The sequence below is a fragment of the Mastigoproctus giganteus genome, chromosome 13, assembly GCF_048544385.1.
Source record: "Mastigoproctus giganteus isolate SK-2022 chromosome 13, ASM4854438v1, whole genome shotgun sequence".
Lineage (NCBI taxonomy): Eukaryota > Metazoa > Arthropoda > Arachnida > Uropygi > Thelyphonidae > Mastigoproctus > Mastigoproctus giganteus.
Genome location: NC_143587.1, coordinates 55485511 through 55506817, shown reverse-complemented (window position 1 = coordinate 55506817; position 21307 = coordinate 55485511). Strand labels below are relative to the sequence as shown.

The following is a 21307-nucleotide window of genomic DNA, read 5'->3' as shown; positions in this document are numbered from 1 at the left end:
TACGATGTCCTGTCATCAACTGTTTTTTGAGGTTGCTGGGTCTACAGGTAAAACATTTCCAACCAGACTATATTAAGAAAGCTAAATTCAAGTGGACTCTTCGCGAGGAAGCCAGCAGTTTGTATCCCGCTGTACCTAAACCATCGCATAGCTGGTTGAAACTGGTGCCATGAACATGTGACTTGGAGCCCTTTCAAATGAAGCACAGTTCTGTTTTCTGAAGGGTCCCCTTTTAGCTTACAAACAGGTTCTACAGAGTCTAGACGCTGTTTCATGTCTGGAGGCAACGAGGAATGCAGTATCATCCCTTCAACGTCAGAGAACGTGATATCATCATGTGGGGCGGAATAATCATCAACGGCCGCAACCCTCTTCATATTTTTGATAGAGGTACTGAAACTGCTCAGAGATATCGAGAGCAGACTCTTGAACCCTATGTCCGACTATTTAGCGGTGCGGTTGGCCCATATTTTTTTCCGTGCACGACAACGCCACTGCACATAGAGCTCAAGTGTTGGAGGAATATCTTGAAACTGAAGATACTATAAAATACATGAAGGTATCCAACGACTGTTTTGGCCAGCGCGATCACCAGACTTAATTCAAGTCGAACATGTGTGGGACGCCCTTGGTCGTCGCATTGCACAGCGACAGCCAACTCCTCGGTCACTTGGAGAATTACTGTCTGCGCTGATGGAAGAATGGTATTTGTTCCATAGAAGAATGTCTATAAGGTATCACAGAATCTTATAGACGACCTTATATCGAGCATAGTTCACCGCTGTCAAGCCTGTTTAGCCGTTTGAGGGGATCATACGCCGTACTGACCATATTTCTGTGAAAAATATTTTTCATTTTCAGCCCTTTCACTTATTTTCAAGAGGTATTTGGCCTAATAATGCCTGATATATTTTTCACGGCCTATACAACTAAATTATATAACGATAGCGTCACTTGAGCTAAGCTTTTACTTTCGAATTCAAACACCCCAGGGGTGCGCTCGCCGTAATACTACACCACAGTGACGTCACCCGTTCTCCTGAGCGGACAAGAATGTTGATCGAACGCAAAGGTCCGAAGAACGGTGAATTGTATATGAGTAGAAATTACCAGAACAAGACACAGCAGGTCTTGCATAACAAGACCTTTATAAAGATATTAATTGTCACTACGACGCCGTGCATGGTACAGTATCCATTTAATTCTTCCCCCCCCCACATAGTTGACTCGTGAGAATAAGACAATTCTTAGGGAGCACAGTTGAGGGGATGCGGAGGTATATATTGGAAAAGGGGAAAACAGACAGAGAGGGACACACAGAGACACAGTGATCTTGGTGCAAGACATGACTGAAGAAAGAGTAGTGATAGTTTTGGCCGATTTTTGTCATTATGTGAAGAAGAGGTAAATTAATAATTAATAGGAAAAGATGAGAAAAGAATCGTATTGATGTCTGGAACAGATTCCCCCCCCCCCCCGAGGCGTTGCAGAATATTTTCGGGTAAGACAACCCTTATTGTTTAATAACAAACTGTATTAACACCCAAAAGCCAACCTATTACCTGCATACGTTTTAATGCATTTATAAGACACCTTTCCTCACATAAATATACCCCGACAACTGTATTATTTTCTTAGTATTCAACTTTAATGATAATGCGACTTATTAATTTAATTGTCAATTACTAATTACACTATTAAGATAATATAATTACCTGTTTCATATTTTGAACAGTGGTATGCTCTGACAAACACTAATTATTTTGTACTTGCTAAGGAATTAGTGGAAAAACCATATGAAGAATATTACAACATTGTAATATAGCTAACAGCAAGATAATGCTTGCATTCAATTAATTTGTCTAACAATTAAATACCAATTAATCTAACTTATTTACCAGTTATATTGTACTCATTTGTATACATATATGTTAAATAAACTTATTTTGTTTGTTATTATTTTGCGTTCTGATCATTCTTTCTAAATTACATACAATTCACTGAACAATAATTATTTTTAAGAATCATTTATGGCGGCATTTCGAACCAGCCCTTAGCTAAGAGTTGTTTCGGGATGAAAAAACACAACGCAATTCTGTCGCTGCGAGTACGCTCACTGTGACATGTTGAGTGAGACTTGAGGGCGCAGGATTTTGTCCTAATTTGAACCACTAGATAGATCATTCGAAACCCAGGCTTTTCTGGAATTCATATGATATTGTGCTGACTTGCTATAGCGAGGATTCACGAGTATATTGATAGGCAAGAGCATAATATGACGGAAAAGCCTGTGGAACATTTCTGTAACGTGACCTTTCTGGTAATTCTTATAGAATCCTTAGAAATGTTCCTTATACAGTACCTGTCCGAAGTCTCTCTCTATCTCCTTATTTCATCGTTATTCTCCGGTACACCATCATTCTATATTTTGTCCCGCTTCATGGCAAGCTGAATGTGTTATTATTATTAGCTACATGGCGCAAGGAAGCCTCAGGCTTATGCTGCACCAGCCAAAAAAAAAAAAAAAATTCCCGAGTTACCCTTAGAGAGAGAGAGAGAGAGAGAGAGAGAGAGAGAGAGAATCACCAAGAAAGAGAAGAATGATGATATCCAGCTCCAGCTCAGGACCCTGGGTGTGTGCCAAGCCCATACTCGCCAGATGTGAGCCCCTGGGGTATACCACGTTTTCTACGTGTTCTAATAGTTTTGTAGAGAAATGTATTTGCTAACATGCTTGAAATGTAACCTACTACGTATATTAACCAACTTTTCTTTAAAAAAATAATTAACGAATTTTCTGTGTCTCATTTGTACAAAAAATTTTGAGTAAATTCGAACCAAGCCATTAATTATAGGGGGCGCTAAGTGTAACTGAGAATGTCTTGGTTGTATTTGTATTTGTATTAACGGTTTGATACCTCTTAGCTGCTGTTTGAGTGACAGCTTCCTTACAACATGGATTGTGCAGAGTTATTGTTTAATCCACGAAACTGCCTGCACTGGCGCCTAATTTGAAGTTGCGTGAAAGTACAACAGAGGTGGAAAACCAAAGAACCAATTTTTTGTTACTACAAAATCTAATCGTGTTAAATTTACCTACGTCTACTGAGTAGTGTCTTTGATGGCAGCGTGTAATACCGGTGATGATTTCGATTCCCCAATTGGGAAAGATTTGTCCACAGTTTCCGATGAAGACGAATTACGCGACGAAGTAGAAAAAGAATTTCAAAGAGTGAGATATTCTTTTTGATGCAGTTTTGTGTTATCTTGCTTATGTTATTTTCTCTTGTTTGAATGAGGCCGGTTATTGTTCTGTGAGATCGATCTACATTAAAGCTGGTTACTGTCCCGGTCCAAATAAAACTGCTTAATTCAGTTATTATTTTTAAAAGTATGAATTTGGTATCGTTCAAGCAAAGTGCTGAAATTTTCGGTATTGTATTTAGAACCATTCTTTCAGATTTGGAATGGATGCCAACCAATCCAATGCATGCCATCTGCAATGCCAACAAGGGTGTGTGTGTGGGGGGGGGGATGAACTCAAAGAAGCCGAACAGAATAATAGCATAGAATCTGCATCTGTGTTTTTTCTCATAAGACACTCAGATATTTGCCCATTCATTTCGAATTCCCACATCAGGATTACTCCCGCACCGCATTTTAGGGTAATCTAAATTACAGGAGTGTGTGTTATAGGCCTAATGACTCAAATGAGTACAACAAACAATTGTACAAAGAAATAGAGTGGGCTAGTAAATCACAATGTCTTATAATGGGGGATTTTAACTTCCCAGATATTAACTGGAACTTGTGGATTGTTCACTCGCACACTAGTAAGACTTTTGGGGATTTATTGGATGATTGTTTTCTGCAGCAGCATGTTTAAGAGGTAACCAGAGAGGGTAATACTATTGATCTGGTTATCAGCAGTGATCATTCATGTATTAAGAATTTGCAGATAAAGGAACCACTAGGTGGCAGTGATCACAGTGTACTGATGTCGGATTTACTTATAATTTATGTAAATTTACTTATAAGATATAATTACCATCCAGGGTAAAGGAAATGGTTTTTGCTTTTGTAAAGGTGACTACAGTGGTCTCAGACAATGTTTAAATTCTGTACAGTGGGACCAACTAATGTTACCAACAGCAAATTCTAAGTGGGAAGCATCAAGGAATTAATCGTGGAAGCTACTAAACATTTCATACCTATTAAGAAATATTGTTCAAGGTTTAGGCCTAAATGGTTGTCAAATGAACTAATGCGACTTGTGGCAGAGAAGAAAAATGCATGGGATGCATATAAATTATCAGGTGACACAGAAGCCTATGGCAGATATAAGCTAGTCTGTAATCAAGTCACAAAGGAGGTTAGGCAGGCAAAGGCAGATTACGGGAAATCTTTGGCATAGGATGCTCAGAAAAAGAAAAAAAAACAGCAAGGATTTCTTTACTTATATAAACTCTAGAAGGAAGGGGATGAATCAGATTGGTCCACTTGATATTGATGGTTCGACCGTTGATGATCCTGCTCAGATAGCAAACAAACTGAATGAGTATTTTTTATCTACATTCACACATGAGGAGTTAAGGATTGAAAATGCCAGAAGGTTATCAAATTGTAGCAGGGTGCTTAATGATTTTGTAATAACTGAGAGCAAAGTGGATGAGAAATTGTGAAGTTAAAACACAAGAAAGGCACCTGGGGTGGATGGGATCTGTCCAGTTATATTAGAGGCGGCAAAGGAACCAAGCAAACCCTTGGCCATAGTTATGATAGAATCTTTGGGCTCAGGGGAGGTCCCCACGGACTGGAGATGTGCAAATGTATCCCCAATTCACAAAGGGGGATCGAAGAGTGACATGAGTAATTACAGACAAGTTTAACTTCTGTTCTCGGTAAAATAATGGAGTCACTACTTAAAAATGCATTGCAGGATCATCTAGACAAGACTGCAGCAGTAATTCAGACACAGCATGGGTTTGTTAAGGGAAAGTCTTGTCTGACAAATTTGATTGGATATTATGATGTGGTTACAAAGAAACTGGTTGCGAAAAATAATTTTGATATCATGTACTTGGATATCAGGAAAGCTTTTGACACTGTTGTGCATGGAAGACTACTGTACAAATTGGAGCAGAATGGTATTAAGGGTAAGTTGCTACAATGGATAAAAGGATGGTTGAATGGGAGAAGACAGAGGGTGGTAATCAATGGGTGCTGCTTTTCGTGGACTAATATTAGTGGAGTCCCTAGGGGTCGGTGTTGAGTCCACTGTTGTTTTGTATATTTATCAATGATATTGTTGAAGGTATATCAGGCTTAGTTTCAAAGTTTTCAGATGATACAAAGGTTGGCAGGGTTGTTAATGACAGTAATGGCAATGTGCTACTGCAACAGGATCTAGAAAATTTGGGAAGATGGGCCGTGAAGTGGCAACTGAAGTTTAACATTGACAAATGCAAAGTATTGCTTATGGGTAGAAGTTAAGGCTGAGCTGGACAGGTATTCGGAACAAACGTAGGGGTGAAATGAGAGTTTTTTTTTTTTTTGTTGGCTGATGCTGCATAAGCTTGCTTTATTTTGTCATATGCTTCTAAAATGCTAAGTAACCCCAGAGGAACATACCAACTGTCTGGTACTACACTTAGGGCGGTAGGCGCCTCCGTAGCCAGGTGGGAAGGAGCAGCAGTGCATAGCACACGCTTCTTGATTAGACCGGGGTTCGAGCCCGTCGCCACCAAATATGAAGGATGCGGAAAGGTCAGGGAATGACCACCGCATATCCCGGAGCAATATGGCCTTAGTTGCTAATGCTCCTAAAAACCAAAAAACAACAACAACAAACTTAGGGCGGTAGAAAATGAAAAAGACCTGACAGTAATTGTGCAGTCAGATATGAAGTTTTCGGAACAATGCTGACAGGCTGCAAGAGCAGGTCATGGGGTTTTATCAATGATATACAGGAATTTTGCTACCAGTGATAAGGAGGTGATTGGCCCTCTGTATAAGGTAGTGGTCAGGCCATGCCTTGAGTACTGCATACAGGTCTGGAGGCCTAATTTTAGGAAGGATGTAGATTTGCTTGAGCGTGTACAGAGAAGGGCAACAAGATTGGTGGGGGAATGAAGGGATCCTCTTACCAAGAGAGGCTTAAGTTCTTCAAATTGCAGCAGACTAGGCGAGGTGATCTGATTGAGGTGTATAAGGCCTTGAATGGGTTGAGCATGCTAAATTCTGATGGGATTCTTCCACTTGTTCAGATTACAAACCTAAGGGGGCATAAATTCAAGTTGAGGAAAGACAGCTATAGAATAGATGTTCTGAAATTTGCCTTTAGCCAGTAGGTGGTTAATTGCTGGAACAAACTTCCATCTGTCATTGTGGAAGTTGATAGATTAAATAAATTTAAGGAGGAACTGGACAAACATTTAGAGGGAATAGTTGTGTGAATTTTTTTTTTGGCTGATGCTACATAAGCTCGTACGCTTGCTTTCTTGCATCACGTGCCGCTATTACTATTACTTGCCATTTTAGTACGACTGCCATTATCCTATATTGCTTATTTTGTAGGCTACATTTTTGACGATTTTAAATTCTCAAAAACTATAATATGCTTCTCTTTTAATCATTACTGCTTTTTAAAAGTGTTTCTGTTTAAGTTTCTTTGTGCTCTCAGTAATTTACATTTTTGATGGCATTGAAGGATTCATAAAATGGAAATTTTTTGGTTTTGCAGTAATGAAAAAACCTCATCTGTTATCATCGTTTGTTGTCCTATCCTAATAGAACTATAAACAAGACAACTAAATCTTTTATAATCAGGTTTAAAGGTTATTCCAGTGTAATAATTAATAATAAACACGGACATCAGGAAGGAGCTGGAGGGTGAACAAGTTGGTCATCCCAATGCTAAAACTTGCCCATAAACTGTATTTTTACAAAGAAACAGTATTTCAATAATACTGTACAGTATAATTGACTTTATTTATTATTATTATTATTATTATTAGACTTTTTTTTTATCCTTTATGTCATTTTTTCTACCCTGCAACAGAGACTAGTACCAAGTGCATGGTTGTGTCTGGTGCTATTATTATTGTTATTACTGTTTGTTGAGGAACTCTCCTACTGTCCTACAGGTGTTCAAGATTGTGGCTTTAGGAGGCTTATTGCTGCTAGGTTCCTATGGAGGCTCTTTGGCACCAAGCCGGTGGTTGACATGGTGATCAGGATGGTCATCACTTGTTCCATATGCTACATTTTTACGTATTATCCTGGTAACCTGAGTGAGCGTACTCCATCTGGGGTAATCACCCTACATCCCGCAGTGATGTGCTGGATTGTTTCGGGGGCCAGATGGCATTTGCCACTCCAGGATCCTTGGCAAAGTATTTTTTGTAGTTTCTGGTCTTGGGTGGGAGCATGAATCCTTAAGTCTGGGAAGAGCCTCCTGTTAATGAGCCATGCATTGGATGCCATCTTATCTATGAAGAGCCTCCATCAAGACCATCTTGTCTTGATGGAGGCCTTTGCCTATCTTTCTGTCAGTGTTGGTGGGGGTCTCCTTGTTAAGGTTGTGTTGTATGCCATTTTGTCTCTTCTTATAGCTTGGTAGATTGGTGCTGTGTATTCTCGGAAGTAATCCTGCAGGTTCTTAATTGCTTTCTCTTGTTCAATGAGGTTCAATCCCCTCCCTCCTTTTTTCTGGGCTATGGTTGGTCTCTTGGTGGCTCTTGGTCTTCGTTATCGTGGTTGGTCTCATAATCCCTTCCAGCTCAGTTTTGGTCCAATCTATGATCTCAAAGATGTACATTAGTACTGAGACTGTGTAAGTTCTTATGGCTGTGACCATGTTCCCACCATTTAGCTTTGATTTTAGCAGGCTTCTCAGTCTCTGATGGTATTTCTGAGTTAGGTGGGCCTTGTGTTCTAACTGGTGAGCCTGCATCATCCCCAGATATTTGTAGGTCTCTCCCTCCATCATGGCATCAATCTCCACCAGACTTCAAGTGGTAGTTTCAACCAACTGGATTTCCTTTATGCATTCCTTGGGACTTGCATTTGTCTAGGCCAGATTGTATTCTGATGTCAGTGCTGAACTCTGGAGTGAACCAGAGTAATTCTTTGAGTTTTTTTTTTAACATAATGCCCATCGTTTGTAAATCCTTTTTCTTTTTACTGATAGTGTTTTATGGCTTGATGAAAGTTCTAATTTTGAATCCTTTGTTAGGTGTGAGTTGCTAGTTTATTCCTGGAGAGGATATAATTAAAATTTATAGGTCATTATCATAAGTATTTCAGTAATCTGTAGATATGTAATTCAGGTATACAGGAGAAGTACAGGGTTGTTAAAATTGAAGTATCCCTATGTAGAGGGCTCTGGAGTGAGTTCTAAGGCTTGCACTGAAAAGAAATTTGGACAATAGGTACAATAAAGAATGTGCTTGCCATTTATTGGAGAAAAAAATTAGTTACAAAATTTGTCACTATATGGTGCTATGGCAATACAAATGACTTGAACAGTGCTACAGTTGTTCAGTGTGTCCATTTTGGTCAACAACAGTTTCCATTCGAAGAACAGCATTTTCTACAGCAGAAAGTAAGTGGAATAGTCAGCACATGATGTCTAATGCTGTCCTTCAGATCTGCCAGAGTTTGACATCCTTCCCGATACACCTGGTTCTTAAAAGAACCCCACAACCAGAAGTTGCATGGGGTGAGGTCCAATGATTGGGGTGGCCAAGATGTAATAACGGCTGATGACCCGTTTGTGTGTAAAGTGCTGCCTTAGCAATTTTTAGACACAATGGTGGTTGTGGAGTGGTGCACCATCATGCATGAATATGGTATCCTGAAGGCACCCACATTGTTGCAGCTCTGGTATTGCGAAATTTGCCAACATTTCATAATATCACTGTCCAGTGATGGAACAGGTACAGGGTCCAGTTCGTGTTACCTGTTCAATAAAATATGGTCCAATCGTGAATGTGGCTGTAAATCCACAACACACTGTCACTTTTGGAGAATGTAACGGGACCTCTTGGATAATTCTAGGGTTTTCTGTTGCCCAAATGTGACAGTTGTGCATATTCACTTGTCCATTTAAGCAGAAGTGGGCTTCATCATCAATCCGAAGGATGTTCCATGGCCAAGTGATATCCATTGTCATTCGCTCCAGAAACTGAAGTGAGTATGTGAAACGAATATCTGCATCACTATGCTTTAGCTGCTTTAGCATGTGCATCTTGTAAGGATAATACTGCAACACCTGATGCATTACTAGCCTTACAGTAGAATACGGCATGTCCAGTTCACATGAAACAGCTGGCACACTTGCATTCCCACATGTAGATTGACTTGATAAATCCACGACAGTCATAGCCACATCTTCAACATGAGGAGTCCACTTGTTTTTGACCTCTGCCTGGTTGAACACCAAGATGTCCTGTCACTTCAAATTTTGCAATCATTTTGTGGAGAGTACAGTCATAGGTCCACGCCTTATGCACTTCTGATGCCTGAATTCTCTGATAGCCGCAGCTGCATTGTTGCTGTTCAGATAGTACAGCTTCACTAATAGTGCCTTTTCCTGCAACGTTGTTGGCTTTGCTGCCATAATGCAGGCAAACATCTACAGTACTGTATGATTTTGAAGAGACTGCTTTGCTTTTATACAGTACATTAGAGCTGAGTAGTGGCACTGTGGTAATAACTTACGTTATTTGCATAATTCTTAATGCATGAAGGTCATTCGCACACTAGCAAGGTTTTTGTGGATTTATTGGATGATTGTTTTCTACATCAGCATGTTCGGGAGTCAATTAGAGGGAGTAATACTCTTGATCTGATTATCAGTAGTGATTTCTCATACATTAAGAACCTGCAGATAAAAGAACCACTAGGTGGCAGTGATCACAGTGTGCCGAAGTGGGATTTACTCAAAGAGGTAACTACCATCGGGGGTAAAGGAAAGGGTTTTTGCTTTCGTAAAGGAGACTACGGTGGTCTGAGACAGTATTTAATTTCTATATGGTGGTACCAACTGATGATGTTACCAACAGTGAATTCAAAATGGGAAGCATTCAAAGAATTTATCTTGGAAACTACTAGGCTTTATATACCAACTAAGAAATATTGTTCAAGGTTTAGGCCTAAATGGATGTCAGATGAACTAATGAGACATGGAAGAGAAGAAAAATGCATAGGATACATATAAATTAATGGGTGACATGGAAGCCTATGATAGATATAAGGTGGTCTGTAACCAAGTCACAAAGGAGATTAGGCATGCAAAGGCAGATTATGAGAAATCCTTGGCAAAGGATGCAAAGAAAAACAGAAAAGAGTTCTTTACCTATGTAAACTCTAGAAGGAAAGGGATAAATCAGATTGGTCCACTGCATATTGATGGTTCAACTGTTGATGATTCTGCTCAGGTGGCTAACAAACTAAATGAGTATTTTGCATCTACATTCACCCATGAGGAGTTATTCAGGGAGGGTAATGCCAGAGGTGAGTTAAACTCTGGCAGTGAGCTAGATGATTTCTTAATAACCAAGAGGAAAGTGGAGGAGAAATTGTTGAAGATAAACATAAAAAAGGCACCCAGAGTGGATGGGATACATCCAGTTATATTAAAGGAGGCAGCAAAGGAAGTAGGTGCCTCTGTAGCCAGGTGGGCAGGAGCAGCAGTGCATAGTACATGCTTCTAGATTAGACCGGGGTTCGAGCCCGTAACCACCAAATACGGAGGATGCGGAAAGGTCAGGGAATGACCACCGCATATCCCGGAGCAATATAGCCTTAGTTGCTAATGCTCCTAAATAATAACAACAACTCTAACAACAAAGGAAGTAAGAAAACCCTTAGCCATAATTATGAGAGCTTCTTTGGACTCAGGGGAGGTACTCATGGACTGGAGATGTGCAAATGTGACCCCAAAGGAGGATCAAAGGCCGACATGTAATTATAGACCTGTTAGTTTAACTTCTGTTCCAGGAAAATTAATGGATGCACTGGTTAAAGAAGCACTGCAGGATCATCTAGACAAGACTTCGGTTATAGCTCGGACTCAGCATGGTTTTGTTAAGGGAAAGTCTTGCCTGACCAATTGATAGGATACGATGATGTGGTCACAAAGGAACTAGATGCAGAGATTAACTTTGATATAATTTATTTAGATCTTAGAAAGGCTTTTGATACTGTTGCACATGGAAGACTGCTGAACAAATTGGAGCAATGTGGCATTGGTGGCAAATTGCTGCTGTGGATAAAGGGATGGTTGAGTGGTAATCAATGGACACTGCTCATCGTGGACTAATGTTATTAGTAGAGTCCCTCAGGGTTCAGTGTTGGGTCCATTGTTGTTTTCTGTATTTATAAATGATATTGATGATGGTATATCAAGCTTAATGTCCAAGTTTGCAGACGATACGAAGGTTGGCATGGTTGTTAAGGAAACTAATGACAGTACGCTGCTGCAACAGGATCTAGAAAAGTTGAGCAGATGGGCTGAGAGGTGGCATATAAAGTTTAACATTGACAAATGCAAAGTACTACATATGGAAAGCAGTAACCTCAGAGTGACGTATCAACTCTGTGGTACTACACTGACAGTGGTAGAGAACAAAAAGGACCTGGGGGTAATTGTGCAGGCAGATATGAAGTTTTCTGAGCAGTGCAGACGGTCTGCAAGAGTAGCTCATAGTGTCTTGTCAATGATATACAGGAATTTTTATAGCAGGGATAAGGAGGTGATTATCCCCTTGTATAAGGCAGTGGTCAGGCCACACCTTGAGTACTGTATACAGGTGTGATGGCTTCATTTTAAGAAGGATGTAGAGCTGTTGGAACGAGTACAGAGAAGAGCAACAAGGTTAGTGAATGGAACAAAGGATTGCTCTAACGAAGAAAGGCTTAAATTTTGCAAATTACAGTGTCTGGAGACTGGGCACCTGGGGGGGGGGTTGATCTGATTGAGGTGTATAAAGCCCTGAATGGTTTGAGCATGCTCAATGCTGATGGGATTCTTCCTCTTGCTCAAAATAATCACCTGACAGGACATAAATTCAAATTGAGGAAAGACAGATGTATGATGGAAGTTTGCCTTTAGCCAGCTGGTAGTTGGTTGGTGGAACAGACTTTGTTGTGGAAGTTGATTGCCTAAATAAATTTAAGGCTGAGACAGGTATTTGGAACGAACGGAGGGGTGAAATGGGAGTGGGTTTTTTTGGCTGATGCTGTTTCTTGCATCATATACATCTAATAATTCTAATGCTAATCGTAACTAAGATAGTTACATGCCATACAGTGACACACCCCCATACAGTGACAAATTTTGTAACTAATTTTTTTTCCCAATAAATGAAGAACACATTCTTTATTGTAAATGTTTTCCAAATTTCTCTTCAGTACAAGCCTTAGAACTCAATCCAGAGCCCTCTACATAGGGATACTTTAATTTTAACAACCTTGTATATTAGCATTAGCATTAGTAGAGGCATATGATGCAAGAAAGCAAGCTTATGCAGCATCAGCCAAAAAAAAAAAAAAAGCTTCCCATTTCACCCCTCCGTTCATTCCAAGTACCTGCCCAGCTCAGCCTTAAATTTATTTAGGCTATCAACTTCCACAACAAAGGATGGAAGTCTGTTCCACCAACCAACCACCTGCTGGCGAAAGGCAAACTTTTGCACATCTATCTGTCTTTTCTCAATTTGAATTTGTCCTCTCTAATGATTATTCTGAGCAAGAGGAAAAATTCCATCAGCATTGAGCATGCTCAAACCATTCAGGGCTTTATACACCTCAATCATATCAACCCCCCCCCCCCAGGTGCCTAGTCTCCAGACACTGTAATTTGCAAAACTTAAGCCTTTCTTCATAAGTGGAACCCTTTGTTCCATTCACTAATCTTGTTGCTCTTCTCTGTACTTATTCCAACAGCTCTATACCCTTCTTAAAATGAGGCCTCCTGACCTGTATACAGTACTCAAGGTGTGGCTTGACCATTGCTTTATATAAGGGCATAATCACCTCCTTATCCCTGTAAAAAAAATTCCTGTAGATCATTGACAAGACACTATGAGCTACTCTTGCAAGACTGTCTGCACTGCTCAGAAAACTGCACATCTTCCTGCACAATTATCCCTAGTCCTTTTCGTTCTCTACCACTGTCAGTGTAGTACCACAGAGTTGATACGTCACTCTGAGGTTGCTGCTTCCCATATATAGTACTTTACATTTGTCAATGTTAAACTTCATTTTCCACCTCTCAGCCCATCCGCTCAACTTTTCTAGATCCTGTTGCAGCAGCATACTGTCATTAGTGTCCATAACAACCCTGCCAACCTTCGTATCGTCTGCAAACCTGGACATTAAGCTTGATATACCATCATCAATATTATTTATAAATACAGAAAACAACAATGGACTCAATACTGAACCATGAGGGACTCCACTAATAACATTAGTCCACAATGAGCAGTGTCCATTGATTACCACTCTGTCTTCTCCCCCTCAACCATCCCTTTAACCATAGCAACAATTTGCCTCCAATGCCACACTCCTCCAATTTGTGCAGCAGTCTTCCGTGTGCAACAGTATCAAAAGCCTTTCTATGATCCAAATATATGATATGAAAGTTATTCCCTGCATCCAGTTCCTTTGTGACCACATCATAGTATCCAATCAAATTGGTCAGGCAAGACTTTCCCTTAACAAAACCATGCTGTGTCCAAGCTATAATTGAAATCTTGTCTAGATGATCCTGCAGAGCTTTTTTAACCAGTGTGCCTCTATTAATTCTCCATTAATATAGGTGTTAAAGGACTACAAGAGAAACCATAGATGCCAGTGATTTCAGGAATATGCTCTCACTCATTCACACAAAATATTTCTCAAATTTTTTTTGCAAAATGAAATTTCTCAATTTAATTTTAAAATATAAGTGAAGATTGTTGTATTAATTTCTAGAAATGAAGTATACTTCCAAGTTTAATATCTTATTCAGCATTGAATTTTTGTGCTTTAATAATTACGTCGTACTGTCTTTTTTTCATCTGATATCATCTGATTTCTCACTTTGTTCTGTACTCTTCAAAAATATCTGCAAAATCAAGTTTAATAGTTTTATTGGCCATTACATAAGTATTTCTCTTTTTATTATTTTTAGGTAGTCTTTATGATTCTTTGGGTTCTGTCCTCATTATATACAGCCAATTCATTCTGGGAATCAACATAACATAGATAATTGCACTTATGATTTAAAATATCAGGATTAGTTACCTGCAGTGTTGAGGGTCCAAATGCATGTAATGTTTTAGTTTTCTTGTCTTAGTTTTTACAGCCGCTTATTTTCAAGTTATCACGACCCTTATGTAAATTATTGTTTGAATAAATCGGAAAATATATAAAATTAATAAAATCAATTATAAAATATTTATAAAATAGATCAAAATCATTTTTTGATGTCACTTCTTGGTCACCAGGCTAAGATATAAGATAGCTAATGAAATACTTTTCATTAGCTATCTTATAAACTAAATCTCACTCTTATTAGTGAGTTACCCTTAACATTTGAGTTCAGACTTTTTTTTTTTATGATTAATGAAGGATGTCCCTTATACATTTAATGATTACTTATTAAATATTAGAATTGAATAAATAGGGAGGAATTCTTAGGCCTCTCAGTTCAGGCCTGAGCTGGATATCATTCTTCTCTTTCTTTGTGATTCCCTTCTACTTCTAACTCTCTATCTCTCTCTCTCTCTCTCTCTCTCTCTCTGTTTCAGAATTTTTTTTTTTTTCTTTTTTGGCTGGTGTAGCAAATGCCTCAGGCTTCCTTTGCACCATATGGCTAAATATAATTAAAAATAATAATAATAATTGAGTAGTCAGGAGTGAGAATGCAGTAGCACACAGCAGTTAAATTCATCAAAAAATGAAACATGGTACTTAAAAGTTTTTGGTTTGCTGTCTTTACTTGTGAGTGGATGTTTTATAGTGTCCTGGGCCTACCTGGGGTATCCTATTCTATAAAGGAGGCCATTTTTTTATTGTTCTTGGTCTTTGGTGGCTTCTGAGAGCTCTTTGGAAATTTGGTTTTCTTTCTGGTAGTTTAGTGATATTTGCTGTGGATTTTATTATTTTAAAAATTTATCTCTTTAAATTGCTTTCTATCAGAAATAAATTTCTAATAGTAATGCAAGGTATGTATTAGTACATCAGAGGCAAGTAGGGAAACTTTCACAAGTTATACAGTTATGGTATGTAAGTCATACATATCTCTACAGCATTATTCAGATTATTCTCCCCTGCCCAAGAGTCTCTTTATAATTATTGACTTCTGGGATCAGATTGCTATGGCGCATTACTAATGACAGTAGCAGAAAATATTAACTTCATATTTCATAAATTATTGTATACAAGAAATTATAAAATTGTTTTGTACTAGTTAACACAGCACTATTTCATAGCCAAATGGTACTGTGTTAAATAATTTGATTTTAATTGTTACAGTAATATTAATCTAGTCTGGTTTAGTTTCATATTTGTATGTGAAATAGCCTGTTTTTTTTTTTTTTTTAAGTTTAAAAGAACAGTACAGAACAAGAAATCCAAACTATCTTGGGAATAGAAATTAAAATTGAAAACAAAAATCGAAATTTGTGGACAATATGATGCATGAACAGATGCTTGCTCCAATTACAGAAAACTTTGCTCATTTAAGGAATGAATATGCTGGAGATTCCCAAATGGAAAATGTTTTCATATGAATAAACTCCATAGCTTTTGACATCATACATTCAAAAGTTTACCATTTAGGAAATTTCGTGGAAATGCTTCAGTCAGTTTTCTGAACTTATTTTTTTGAATGCTGCCTTTCATTTTATTTAGCCTAATGCTGGAGTTACTTTTTTGTAGAATCTTTGGTTCATTTGGTACCAGGTTGATAGTTGAAAGAAAAACAAATTTAGTGAAATGATTCAACTGTCCTACTCTCATTCATGTGAATGTTTTTTTTTTTTTTGATACATGTCTTTTATAATGTTGATTCATAATTGCCTTTCACATGCTTTATAATATTTATTAATCAATTAATAGAAATTGTTATTTTAGAACTATCTTTTGATAATGTGAACTCTGATTTCAATGGGTTTTGTTTTGTTTTTTTCCATTAAACTTACTAAAATAACTTTAATGATATGTTTGGTCCATTGTTAGTACGTACAATGAAATTTTTTTGTGCATGTAATAAACATGCATGTAATTCTTCTAGATGTTGAAATATTTTCTGAGTACACATTTTTCTTTCAGATGGCTCTGACCCTAACTGAAATCTGTAAAATTGTAAATAAGGTTTCCCCACTAACAAAGAAGCTGTCACATTTAACAGAGAACAACCTAAATTTTGTAGAGAAGTGGTGTAAATTTGTGACAGCCAATGGAACTGTTGCCCTTTCAGTTGAGCAGGATAGAACTGCAGGTAAACCAAGTAAGCATGAAGCACAGGCTGTTAACAGTGGAGTAGCCAGTTCTTCTGAAATACAAAGCAGTGTATTATCAGTCAGTAATCACTGTGAATAAATGGTAATTTAGGATATTTTGGAGTTGAAATTCTGTTTAGGGAATTGTATTTTTCTGTAATATACTTCATGTCAAAAAAAAAAAAAAAAAAAAGTACGTTTGTATTAAAATGAGTTGCTATTTTTGTAAATAATTGTAAAATAGTAAATATATTTATCAGAATAATGTGCTTTATATTTAATTCTTAAAGCATATTACAATATAGAAAGGTGGTGAAACAGCTGATTATAAATTTTTGCACAGTTTCAAAATTTAAAGCCAACAGTTTTCAGCTGAAGTATTCAAACTGAATACAGTATGTTTAGATGACACTGTTAGTAAAAACACGGCACTGCATATTAACAAAAACAAACATTTTATTATCATTTAGCCTGAGTTTTAAATTACACCTACCCAATAGAGAGTAATACCCCCTTTGAGCCTTTATCACAGCTCTGATTTGACATGCCATGTTGAATCCGATGTATGCTAAAGGCTAAACTTAACATAGTTTTGAAAGTATTTCGTAAGAATGCTGGTTTCTATTAACTCAATTGATTCTGCAGTTGTTGAAAATTGGACGTTGCAGATTTCTACTCTGAAGAGCTCATTTCCATTGTGTTCCACAGGTGCTGATTTGAATTGTGATCTGGGATGGCCTGGTGACGACCATTGCAATAAGCTGAATTCACTCATGTTCCTGACCATTCTCTGTGATTCTGTCCTTTTGGCATGCCACATGATCTTGTTGGAAGAACCCATTTGCAGATGGATACAGTGCAGCCACAAAGTGATATGTCTGGTCGGAAATAAACTTCAGACATTCAAATATGCCCTCAAGGGATGGAATGTACACCACAAAAACATTTCTCCACACCATTACACTGCCGCCACCACCTTGCATTGTTCACACATTGGTAGGATGGCTCCATGGACCAAAGTGTTTTTGCCTTATTCTGGTGCTACCATCATCTTGAAACAACTGGTACTGGGAGATGTCAGACCACACAACATTTATCCAATTCTCCCCTGTCCAGAGTTGCCACTTCTGAGCTGATTGTAACTGTACATTCCTGTTTTTTGTGATGGGGTGGACATCTATTCAGTCATGTGTGTCTCATATATGACAAGGTATGGTGAGTTGTACATTCTGCAATTCCTCTTTGGTTACCACTGTCATAATGGGTTGTTATTTGAGTGATTGTAGCTTTTCTATTATGCTGCACAAGTCATGTTGTTAGCCTCTGTTGACCTGTGGCATCAAAAAGCTGTTTCTGACTGCAGGATTGCTGTTGGGTGGATGTTAATTAGTGGACCAATCTTAATGCACTTAGCATTAGTAGATGCATATGATGCAAGAAAGCAAGCTTATGCAGCAGCAGTCAAGAAAAAAAAAAAAAGCTCCCATTTCACCCCTCCGTTCGTTCCAAATACCTGTCTAGCTCAGCCATAAATTTATTTAGGCTACCAACTTCCACAACAAGGGATGGGAGTCTGTTCCACCAATCAACTACCCGCTGGCTAAAGGCAAACTTCCGCACATCTATCCAACAACTGTCTTTCCTCAATTTGAATTTATGCCCTTTCAAGTGATTATTCTGAGAAAGAAGAAGAATCCCATCAGCATTGAGCATGCTCAAACCATTCAAGGCTTTATACACTTCAATGAGATCACCTTGCCAGGTGCCTACTCTCCAGACACTGTAATCTGCAAAATTTAAGCCTTTCTTCGTAAGAGCAACCAACCCTTTGTTCCATTCACTAATCTTGTTGCCCTTCTCTGTACTCATTCCAAAAGCTCTACATCCTTCTTAAACTGAGGCCTCCAGACCTGTATACAGTACTCAAGGTGTGATCTGACCATTGCCTTATACATGCAAGGGGATAATCACATCATTGCTGCTAGAAAAATTCCTGTATATCATTGACAAGACACCATGAGCTACTGTTGCAGACCATCTGCACTGCTCAGAAAACTTGATATCTGCCTGCCCAATTATTCCCATGTCCTTTTCATTCTCTACCACTGTCAGTGTAGTACCACAGAGTTGATACGTTACTCTGGGGTTACTGCTTCCCATATGTAGTACTTTACATTTCTCAATGTTAAACTTCATTTGCCACCGCTCAGCCCATCAGCTCAACTTTTCTAGAGCCTGTTGCAGCAGAGTACTGTCATTAGTTTCCTTAACAACCCTGCCAACCTTCGTAACGACTTCAAACTTGGACATTAAGCTTGATATACCATCATCAATATCATTTATAAATACAGAAAACAACAATGGACCTAACAGTGTACCCCGAGAGACTCCATTAATATCATTAGTCCACGATGAGCAGTGTCCATTGATTACCACTCTTTATCTTCTCCCACTCAACCATCCCTTTATCCATAGCAGCAATTTACCTCCAATGCCACACTGCTCCAATTTGTGCAGCAGTCTTCCATGTGCAACAGTATCTAAAGCCTTTCTAAGATCCAAATATAAGATATCAAAGTTAAGTTATTCCCTGCATCCAGTTCCTTTGTGACCACATCATAGTATCCAGTCAAATTGGTCAGGCAAGACTTTCCCTTAACAAAAACCATGCTGTATCCGAGCTATAACTGAAGTCTTGTCTAGATCCTGCAGTGCTTCTTTAACTAGTACCACATTAATTTAACCAGTACCGGAACAGAAGTTTAAATAACAGGTCTATAATTACTTATCAGCCTTTGATCCTCCTTTATGAATTGAGGTCACATCTCCACTCCATGAGTACCTCCCCTGAGTCCAAAGAAGCTCTCATAATTATAGCTAAGGGTTTGCTGGCTCTTTCAATATAATTGGAAAATCCATCCACCCCGGGTGTCTTTTTTATATTTATCTTCAACAATTTCCCTTCCACTTTCCTCTCAGTTATTACAAAATTATCTAGCTCACTGCCAGAGTTTAATTCACCTCTGGCATTCCCCTCCCTGAATAACTCCTCATGTGTGAATGTAGATGCAGAATACTCATTTAGTTTGTTAGCCACCTGAGCAGGATCATCAACAGTTGAACCATCAATATTGAGTGGACCAATCTGATTCTTCCCTCTCCTTCTAAAGTTTACATATTAGTTAAAGAACTCTTTGCTGTATTTCTTTGCCAAAGATTTCTCATAATCTGCCTTTGCCTGCCTAATCTCCTTTGTGACTTGGTTACAGACCAGCTTCTATCATAGGCTTCCACGTCACCCATTTATATGTATCCAATGCATTTTTCTTCTCTGCCATATGTCTCATTAGTTCATCTGACACCCATTTAGGCCTAAACCCTGAGCAATATTTATTAGTTGGCATGTAAAGCCTAGTCGCTTCAAGATAAATTCTTTGAATGCCTCCCATTTTGAATTTGCTATTGGTAGCATCATCAGTTGACCCCACCGTATAAAATTTAAATACCTATTCAGACCACCGTATTCGCCTTTACAAAAGCAAAAACCCTTCCCTTCACCCCTCATAGTAGTTACCTCTTTGAGTAAATCCCACTTCAGCAGACTGATCACTGCCACCTAGTGGTTCCTTTATATGCTGATTCTTAATGTATGAAGAATCACTACTGATAATCAGATCAAGAGTATTACTCCCTCTAGTTGCCTCCCAAACATGCTGATGTAGAAAACAATCATCCAATAAATCCACAAAAGCCTTGCTAGTGTGTGTGAGTGACCAATCCACAAATTGCAGTGAATATCTGGGAAATTAAAATCCCCCATTATAAGACTATCTGATTTACTGGCCCACTCTATTTCCTGTACAGTTTCTTATTATACTCATCAGAGTCATTAGGCCTATAACACACTCCGGCTCTCAATTTTGATTTCCCAATGCTTATGTCACACCAAACTGACTCGACATTGTACTGTCCAGCGATGTCGACTGGCTGCACTTCATTGGATTTTATGTATTTCTTAACTAATAACATAACCCCTCCTCCCTTCCTATCCTATCTATCCTTCCTGTACACATGGTACTCCCCAAATTCCAGTTCTGCATTCCTTATATCTGTGTGACACCATGTCTCTGATATCCCAACAATATCCGCCTTTGATGTTTTGAGCAACACCTCAAATTCATCAAATTGATTTATGAAACTTTTAGCATTGGTGTATACGCAAGTATACATGCACCTGTTCCTATTCTTAGCCACCCTCACACAACCCTTGTGTTTACTTGTACCACAATGACTCCCAGCAGTCTTTGAAATACCCTGAATCTTGTTTTCCAGGCTGCTGCTCATTCTAATAGAAGCAATGCAAGAATCACTTTCACCTTTGCCAGTGGCTATACTGTAAATCTATTTGTCCTTGTATCCCTCAAGTTAGCAGTATTCCGACCCGCCTAACACTTCCTCGATAGCATCAGCAAATATTCTTGCACCTTTTCTATTTAGGTGTATTGCATCCCTGTAGAAGCACTCTCTCCTGTTAACAAGTACAGACCAGGCTGAAAAAAATTCTACCCCTTGAGCCTTGCACAATCTTTCCAGGGCCAAATTGATCGACAATGCTCTCATCAAATACTCCCTCCTATCGTGTCTGGGCAGAATTGCAGATACTTTCAAATTCAACCCTAATTCACGGCTTTTTTTCAACAGTGGCCTGTACTTGTTAAGTAATTCCACCAGTCCCCTATTCTTAATATCAGTGCCAACATGTACAACAATATCACCTTTTGTGCCCTTAAAAGATGATATCTGCTCTACAACAT

The 21307-nt window shown here is 38.6% G+C and overlaps 1 protein-coding gene across 1 annotated transcript; it reads left to right on the top strand.

Moving 5' to 3' along the window:
• The first annotated feature begins 2948 nt into the window (after positions 1-2948).
• LOC150076072 (uncharacterized) lies at positions 2949-16668 on the top strand. The gene is made up of 2 exons (XM_090387767.1): positions 2949-3232; positions 16324-16668. The coding sequence occupies exons 1-2, from the start codon at positions 3122-3124 to the stop codon at positions 16591-16593; spliced, it is 381 nt and encodes a 126-aa protein (XP_090243893.1). The 5' UTR covers positions 2949-3121; the 3' UTR covers positions 16594-16668.
• Positions 16669-21307: the final 4639 nt, after the last annotated feature.